Source organism: Pezoporus flaviventris, unplaced genomic scaffold, assembly GCF_033815535.1.
Source record: "Pezoporus flaviventris isolate CSIRO_AGI_PZ_B2104156 unplaced genomic scaffold, CSIRO_AGI_Pfla_v1 ptg000025l, whole genome shotgun sequence".
Taxonomy (NCBI): domain Eukaryota; kingdom Metazoa; phylum Chordata; class Aves; order Psittaciformes; family Psittacidae; genus Pezoporus; species Pezoporus flaviventris.
In genome coordinates, this window is record NW_026892573.1 from 21,532,944 (window position 1) to 21,542,305 (window position 9,362).

The 9,362-nt window shown below is 40.2% G+C and overlaps 1 protein-coding gene across 1 annotated transcript in view; it reads right to left on the reverse strand.

Annotated features, from left to right (window-relative positions):
- Nucleotides 1-8,846, reverse strand: part of DYNC2H1 (dynein cytoplasmic 2 heavy chain 1) — a 164,870-nt gene extending 156,024 nt beyond the window's left edge. The window contains exons 1-11 of the mRNA XM_061457809.1: nucleotides 8,433-8,846; nucleotides 6,425-6,595; nucleotides 5,281-5,413; nucleotides 4,834-4,952; nucleotides 4,129-4,273; nucleotides 3,161-3,393; nucleotides 2,786-2,920; nucleotides 2,578-2,691; nucleotides 1,571-1,682; nucleotides 1,281-1,405; nucleotides 525-700 (exon numbers count right to left, since the gene is read on the reverse strand). Coding sequence (XP_061313793.1) covers nucleotides 525-700; nucleotides 1,281-1,405; nucleotides 1,571-1,682; nucleotides 2,578-2,691; nucleotides 2,786-2,920; nucleotides 3,161-3,393; nucleotides 4,129-4,273; nucleotides 4,834-4,952; nucleotides 5,281-5,413; nucleotides 6,425-6,595; nucleotides 8,433-8,633 — 1,664 coding nt within the window. The 5' untranslated portion in view covers nucleotides 8,634-8,846. The remainder of the gene's footprint in view (nucleotides 1-524; nucleotides 701-1,280; nucleotides 1,406-1,570; nucleotides 1,683-2,577; nucleotides 2,692-2,785; nucleotides 2,921-3,160; nucleotides 3,394-4,128; nucleotides 4,274-4,833; nucleotides 4,953-5,280; nucleotides 5,414-6,424; nucleotides 6,596-8,432) is intronic.
- Between the last annotated feature and the right edge of the window lie 516 nt (nucleotides 8,847-9,362).

The following is a 9,362-nucleotide window of genomic DNA, read 5'->3' on the forward strand; positions in this document are numbered from 1 at the left end:
TCTTCTGAAACTTGACACTTTTTTCAAAAAAAATTTGCAACACTCAAGGATGCAGACAGAAGCTACGTGGCAAAGCAATTAAAAAAATGTTAAGATATCTTTGGTTAAATTTCTTTCTTACTCTTCTTTTACCTGCTCTATTTAGATTGCAGAATTTCTTGTCAATAACAATCAATCTGTTACTCTATATGCTTATAGACAGTATATGCACAGTTATCTGGTTTCTAGACATCATCACTGTATGATTTGCAATGGATGATAAGTAGTAACAATAAGCAAACCAAATATGTTTTTCATTCCAGGTGTTAACAGATACTGCAAGATTAGTTATAAACACTGTCGTGTATACTTCACCTTAAAAGCCTGGCAGGATAATGAAATGATAATAAACTCTTCCTTTTTGGTTTTCCACTCATTATCAATTGTGTAATTTATTTTTTTTTTATTCCCTCCATCAAGTTCTATTGAATTACACCACACCACAGATTTCAGCATAAACAGTATTTAAATGAAAATGTATTTACCAAAGTCCTGACTTGGGATTTGATAATTCTGACTGGATGTTCCTAGACCAATCATCAAATTGTTCTTGTTCATATACTTTTAATTGCTCCTGAAAAGAATCTGCACTTTGATGAAAAGTTTGAAATCCAGGTAAGTCAGACAGAAGAACCTCTGCCAGCTTGATAGTGTCATCCACCTTAACACAATCACAATGCAAAGAAGTTTAACTTCCGAGTGTTCAAAGAGAAGAAAAATCACTACAATAAATCAGTATTACAAAACATACAAATGACATTAAAAAGCTATTAGAAGAAAAAAAAAGGGAATCCTGAATTGTGCCCCAGATGTCCATATTCTTATTACAGTAAACTGGCTCTGAATAAAGCGCCCACTGTAGGTGCTATTAAGATACCCCAGAGCATGCCACACAGTCTTTAGTTATTTTCCATAAAGGTACAGATCTTCCATGTGCCCTCTGCTGTACCTATAAGGTCCATGCCAAACTCAAAGGTATCGTAAATGAGATTTCACATCTAGATGTGTGAAAAATTAATGAAAACCCTAGTCAGTATAATCAGAGGAGATTTAAGAGCTATCAAGGAATTTAGTGCTGCCTAAAGTAGACACACAACTAACACACATCAGCTGAACTGCTCTCTAGATATTTAGCAGACCAAGGGGAAGAATTCCTGGGAGAATTACCTACAGAAATCTCAAAATATGATGTTTTATATTCTGTGATAATATTGTGTCTAAACAGTAATGGAATCTGTTACCTTCAGCACCAGTTGCTGTACCCATACAATATTATTGACAACTTCAGAAAGGTTTTTGCCTGACAGTGGTCCAGAAACGTCACCAGGAACACCATGGCATCGAATTTCAAAGTCTCTTTGACAGTCTAACACAAGCAAAACATTCATGTTAGATCAGAAACCTAACAGACCCAACTTAAAATCATTATTGTATTTACTAGGGATACTGACATAATTCTGAAAGTAAATAAAGAATTTCAGTATTTTCAAAAAACCCTAAGGCAATTAAATACTTTTAAATACATTTTTACCTTTCACATAATCTTGAAGTCTTGCTAGCAATATTTCCCTCTCAAAATGCAATTCTTTGCTTATATTTGGATGCTTTATCAGTTCCTTATGCTTCTGAAATGTTTGAAGAAGCTAGAATAGGAAGTTTAAAAGAAATTATTTCTTTCTCCTGAGAAAAAAAAATAACATATTCTGACAATACTCATTATTGCCATCCATAAATACTATCTTTGGCTCTAAGGACTTATTCCTGCCCTCTAAACTGGCTACTTATAGAATCATAGAATGGTTAGGGTTGGAAAGGACCTTTAGATCATCTAGTTCCAACACCCCTGCCATGGCCCGGGACATCTCACACTAAACCATACCACCCAAGGCTTCATCCAATGTGATCTTGAACACTGTCAGGGATGGAGCATTCACAACCTCCCTGGGCAATCTATTCCAGTGCCTCACCACCCTAACAGGAAAGAATTTCCTCTTTATATCCAATCTAAACTTCCCCTGTTTAAGTTTTAACCCATTACCCCTTGTCCTGTCACTACAGTCCCTAATGAAGAGTCCCTCCCCAGCATCCCTATAGGCCCCCTTCAGATACTGGAAGGCTGCTATGAGGTCTCCACGCAGCCTTCTCTTCTCCAGGCTGAACAGCCCCACCTTCCTCAGCCTGTCTTCATACAGGAGGTGCTCCAGTCCCCTGATCATCCTCGCGGCCCTCCTCTGGACTTGTTCCAACAGTTCCATGTCCTTTTTATGTTGAGGACACCAGAACTGCACACAATACTCCAGGTGAGGTCTCACAAGAGCAGAGTAGAGGGGCAGGATCACCTCCTTTGACCTGCTGGTCACACTCCTTTTGATGCAGCCCAGGATACGGTTGGCTTTCTGGGCCGCAAGCGCACACTGAAGCCAGCTCATGTTCATTTTCTCAGCGACCAGCACCCCCCAAATCCTTCTCTGCAAGGCTGCTCTTGAGAATTCAATAACTATCTTTAAGACAGTGTTCAGGCTACAAAAATGCTCATACCTGTTGAGGGCTGTCCTGAATTTCTGAAATAACTTTCTTCAATTTGATTGCTATTTTTTGTTCCGCTGGTGCTACAATTCTTTCATACTGAGAGACTGCTGCTTTCCATAATGGCTAGAGATAATTAATTCATCTGTTAATTTAGGACTCTCCATACACATCATAAAAAGCTAAGGAAAAAATGTGAACAAATTAAAACTAAGCATACCTCTGTGTAAGGATTATAGTGTACAGGATTTAGGCCAGCAAAGGGTTCAAACACTTGGGCAAGACGTAAAGCATTTTGTTCTCCAGCTGGCAAAAAGAATGCAAGTTTTTCATGCAGTGTTCTAACAGTTAGCACCTATAATGGAAAAAAAATGATATATACAACATTTTTTAATATAAAACTTACATTTAGAAGCAAAAAAGCACCAGTAGCACATCCCATCCCTTTCCTTTTTACAAGAGACTTTTGAAAGACTCAGTCACACATGGATTATTGAATGATGTCTGACCCTGAAAAGGCTGTACAAGTTTTTTTAATTCATTTTTAACTTAAAACACTGTTGTTTAATTCTGTGTCTAATGAAATAAACCATACCTCATCAAGACGTTTGCCAAGTTTGGCTAATGATTCAGGGAAATATTTCTCATTTTTCCATGGATGTAGAGTATAATACTGCCACAGTTGTCCAGTTAGGTACTCACAAACTGACACCCACTGCTCACAAATGAAGATGCCAGCCTTCAGATTTTCTTTAACACTGTGGAAAGCATCCCTCCACAAATTCAAAGCTGCTAATTTTTTCTGAACATATCTACCTAGTGAGCCACCTAGAACACAAAGAAGTAGACAAAAGCAATCTAATTCCTTTAAATGCTTCATCATATCCCAATCCCATTAAAAAAAAAAATGTATAATGTCTTCATTTCAAACCACACAAATCTATCAATAACTGATTATTTTGTTTCAGATTCAACAAATCTCTCGAACATCTCCATGTTAAACTGAGGTGGGTCCAACATCAAAAGCTGACAGATTTGGATTCTAGAATCCACCCACAACCATCTGTCTTTATCAGCAGTAATGGCAGTAGTTGGCTGTCCCCAGCGATCCTTCCCTCATGCACATACACATGTGGCAGCAGCAGGCAGACTCTTATGCCTGTCCCAGAAAATGGGACTGCTGTTGAGAGAGAGAGAAGCAATCACCTCCAGGCAGACCAAATCAACTTTCAAACGGGTGTTTATGTAAACAAATTTCCTCCTCTGAGAGAAAGACAAAGAGTCAGACAGAAGCAAGAAAAATCCAGTCCACAGGCTGAAAGATATCCAACTCCATCTTGTTATTACCTGTCATCTTCCCAAGCACCTGTGAAAGCATCTACCAGAACCAGCTGAATTACTGAACTATAAGTCAAATACCATTAATGGTCATGATTACAAGAAGAAAGCACTTTTTTGCTGCAGGCTACCATTGATGACTTTAGGGGGAAGAAGGTCTCTGCACAAGGACTCATTTTACTTTTTCTCAATTGTTCATTTAACAAAGACTGCATATAGGTTTACCTATTACATCCAGGAGATTATGCATGCGTGGCTGTGGATAAGGATCATGTTCTGTTTGCCTCCACACACCATCAAGAGTGCCCTTGGTAGTCTCCACCAGATCCACAACTTCAAATAATGAGAGACTATCCAGGTTGAAATAATCCTAGGAAAAAAAAAATTTCCTTAATATGATTGCTTTGCAATTCATACTGTAGAAATATTTACACTTTTCTGAAGCTGGCAATTGCTACAGTTGCCTGGGGTTTATTGTTTAACAGAATATGGCATAATCCTCTCAAAGACCAAGCCTTTGTGTAAGTTTATTCATGGGAAGAATGCACTGACACTGAACCTATTCAAGCAAGCACTTTATAGGTGACAAAAATATTGCACCATGGCATGCATTATTATCTGCTGCATTTTCAGTTTTCTTTTTTGTAACTTCATAAGCCAATTTCTACTTCACAAACTGTAGAAGACTCAAATTTCTATAGCAGCTCTTAATATTCAATGCTCAAATCTGCTCCCAATTAACAGCTGGCATTCCCTTGCACCACTGTCAGTAGAAACTACATGAATGTCATTTAAAGTAATATTTTGTCTAAGAAAAAAATAACCAAATTGTTATATCTTCATACACTTGAAATGAATGTACATACACTGACACATATTTCATAAGAAGAGTCTACAAATATATGACTGATCACAAGAAAGAAAACATACTTTTGCAATGTCCTCAAATAAGTCCTTAAAATAAGAAGCTCTCTCTTTACTACACCATTTACTTCCATGACGAGCACATTCTATCCAGTACTGGAATTCATCTGTTGGTGTAAGTATAGCTGCAAATAAGGTAAAATATTTAAATATGAAATACATGAATGGTTATTAAATGTTTTCAGTCAGAACATACCTCTTAAAGCAAATTTTTACTCTATGGTTATGTAATTATCCTTCCACTTCTTATTCTGACTAGATTTATTATCAAGTTCTGACTAAGAGACCAGAGTTGATCATCACTAATTCCAATCTACACACTACAACCATTTATATTTCCCACTCTGCAGGTGCTGGGATATTGAAGTCTGAAAATTCAACCCCTAAATAAATTATTTATTCCTAATTTAAAATTTTACCATTAACTATAAAAGACGTAACTGCAGAACAAACCTTGTACATCATCATTGAATTTTGATCCTCTGTAATTAGGATCTGATCTTCTGAGAACAGTACTCAAGCCAGTTTCAAGCTCAGTTAAAAGTTTTTGGAGTTTGGGATCAAATGCTTTACTCCATCTCTCATCCTGCAAAGATAATTCCAAAAATTCTGTCATGTGATAGAACAATCACTATTTTACTCCCATTAATCTTAAAAACAAACTTGATTCAGATTAACAGTAGTAACCAGCACAATGGGACAACGTAACAGTTTACTTTTTCAAATCAAGGAAAACCACCTCATTCTTTTCACTTAAAAATTCAAAATAATACTATAATTAAAAAAAATCATAAAATCAAAACTGAGTTCTTGAATTTATAAAGACACTCTGCAAATGTGTTCAAAATTCCTTATTAATGAATTCTCTTAAGTTATATAAATTTGTTATCTACTTCTACAGCAGAATCTGGAAAATGCTAAAATCAAATATTAAAAGTTTTTGTGTTTTTCTAAAATTATTTTATTAATATTATGACATACTATTTTATTAATACTGTGACATAAACAAAATAAAAAATTTTAAATGCTGAAACTGTGTGATCATCTGATGAAATACAGCCATGGTTATCATTTTTGATAAAAAACACACAAAGGAAATATATTCCTTAATGGAACAGAAGGAAAAGCCTCAGAACATATGGGAAAAAAAAAAAAAAAAAAAAAAATTTTAAAAATGCAGCTGTACAAATCAGTATAAAATCTAGCACACTTACAGAGAGAATCATACCATGTATTACAGAATCATGGATTGCATGATACAGACCTATGCATTTCATAGAATAAGAGTAACTAAAACAAGAAAAGGACACAAGACCAGAATTACTGACGCAAAGGAGGTACTGGAGCTGTTGTCTCCATTAACCACCACTGCTTCAGTGTATTCCACATCTCTAGTCAGGCATGTGTATGACCACAGTCCTCCTCTCATCCTTACTGATAGGACATGAAGCACCTTCTATAACCTAGAACTATCATCCATTATTTATGTTCTTTAATTTTAAAACTTAAAATATTTATCTCAGTATAGTTAACATCCTCTCAAATTTCACTGTTTCAATACAAATCTACAAGACATTTAAACTGGCATATTGCTCACCTTCAGTAACACTGGTGCAAAAACTTGTCGTACAGCTTGATAAAGGGTACTAATTGGTGAATCTAGCATAGATGATATAAGAATATTACTGTGAAGATTATCTTCTGTGATTACATCAGGTCGCAGCTTAAAGAACACCAGCACATTCTCCTTTGAATCATTAGCTTCAATCTGTAATAATCAAGAAGACAGGATTTGTTTAGAAAACCACATATTATACTAAATTATGTACACAACTTACACAAATGATTTACATCAAGAAAAAAAATACCACATTACTCCTATGGGCTCTGGTAACATTCTGGTAGTATCTAATTTGCACCAAAAAGTAAAATTTTTATTATACTCATAATTTTTATTATAATCATTCCTGAGCTCATAGGAACGTGAATTACAACATCAAATACATAATGCCTTTTTGATCATAAAACATCTGTAAATGCCATAATTTACATATTATTATTACTTATGTCATTTTGATTTTGAAAACTCCACTTACCACTTTCTGGGGACAAACCAGAAACTCCACATTGTGCCTAGGTAAAACTAAGCACGAAGTCTATTTTTTTAATTGTATTTTTACGCCACATGAAATTGTGAATATTTTTCTAAGTATTTAGTACTGTTCTCCTGAGTTTGTAAGTACATAACTCTATTTCAATTCATTGATTTCTCAAGATACAGAGAAAAACATGCTCCTTCATCAGTAAAATCGTAAGTTGTAATGTGCCTCTAACTCCCTTCACAGCCCAACTTATGGGTAAAGCTCCAAAAATTGCCATATAATCAATTATTGAAACTATTTTTGACTGAGAATTCATAAAACAGGAGAACATTATTAAACATTTGATAAAACAATATAAAAAAGATACACTTGCTGAAATTCCAAGTTCTGTGTAACTAAATATTTATGAACTTTTTCTCCTCTTTAAAGAAACAGAGGACTAATAAAAACAGTGGACAGTAAAATGTACTTTCTTACCAAGTCTAGCATATCAACAGGCATAATTTCACTGAGACCACAGAGTATACATTATAGCCCCAATACATGCCTGATCTTCCACAGCTGCTGACAGTGGCTCAGCAGCACAACCCAAAAACTGGTACAAATAAATGCTCATTATGCACGAATAAAGCGCACACTCAAGTTCACAGACTACACAGGATTACACAAGGAGGAATGTTTGTGGTCCACACAGCAGTTCACATGTTACGGACCCATTATGCTAGTCTTCAGAGCAGAAAAAAACCTCTGTCGCTGACGTAAGACACCACGTTCCTTGTCACATAGCAGAGACACACAAGACCCATCCACACTTTGCCTGTACACTCTACGCAGTTGCCACACCAGGTCCTGATTGCACGGTGACATTCACCACCACACCCCACCCCCACAGTATAACTGGGATAAGTCGCTCGCTGCACACACACGCTCACAGCAGGTCATTTCTTACAATGAACCTCAGATTTGCTCACAGCTGGACACATCAATCTGCAAAATATATTATTTGGACAAACACACACCTTCGGACTTGTCAAGTACAAGCCAATGTGCCACACTGGACCGCAATTCCTGCATGGACACTGCCAATGCAATTCTTCCAGTCACCTGTGTGCACCCTCGCCAAGGAACGACCCATACATACATCAGACTTCAGCCGACATTTGCAGCAAGACAACATGGCATTTCCCAGGCTGCGCTACATCCACACAGCGACAATAGGCAGCACACCAGAACTGTGCAATCAGCACGGGCACAATCCCGCAGCAAATATATCCCACAACTGATCATATGGTCTTCACAAACTCTTGGGCCAATAATTCATGTAACAGACACAAAGACCAGAACAGATATCTACAGTAGGAAGATGTCTCCCCACCCAGAGATCAGCCATTTCTGAGCACCGGACCCGCGCTAGGCCCGGGTTCGCAGCTCTGCCGTGCACTGGGACGCGGTGGCCACGCCGGGGTCGCCCGGTGCCCACATGCTCGGCCGCTCCCGCCGTACCGTGTTGGAGGCCGTAAGCTGGGAGCCCGAGCGCTGCACCACGAGCAGAAACTCGCTGCCGTCGTCGAGGAAGCTGTTCAACTCCGGGCGCGAATGGAGCTCGGCGGCCAGGGCAGCGGGACCCACCGCTGGATCCAGGCCGAAGTAGTTAGCAGCCGTGGCTGAAATGAAGCGCTTCCTCTTGTCTCCCTCCCCGGCCATGCCAGATCAAGGCCGGGGTGGATCCAAAAACCCCGGGACTGCTCGGAACGAGGTCGGGCGGAAGAACGGCGGCCTAGCTCTAGCCCCGGCCTCTCGGCGTCCCCGCGTTGCCAGGGCCCGTTGCTATGGTGACTGAAAATGGCGGCCCTGGCGCGCTCGCGAGCTTGGCCCGGGTGGCGGCAGAGGACGCGCTCTGTAATGGCCAGGCGCCGCGCGGGAGGCCGGGTAGGGAGCGTGCCCTGGCGGCGAGCGCCCTCTGTCGGCTTCCCCGGGGCCGTCCAAAGCGACGGGCACCCCCACCCCGCGCGGCGGCTGTCCTTCTTCAGAGTGCCACGGGCACTGGTGCACTGGAGACGCTCCCTGCTAGGACCCCTCCCGTTACCGATCGGCTTCCGGTAACGAACCAGCTATTCCCGGGCCTGTGCTGCTTTGGAACCCCAAGTCACAGAGGCACGGCTGCCCGGCACGGGCCGGGCGAGCAAGGCACGTAGGTCCCGCCCGCGAGGCCCTCCCGCTGCAGCCCTGGGTGCCACAGCAGGCGGCGGGGCGCGGGCGGGCGGCAGCACCACCCCACCGCCCCTGTAGAATAAACGTGACTCGCGATAAACAACGACAGCGCTCCTGCTTTTGGTCAGCGGGGGTGCAGAGATCCCGCGTGTGCGCTCCCTGCCACTCCCGTGGAGCCGCTTCACGGTGAAAAAAGCTCCGCTTCCCCTCCCTGGGTGCTGC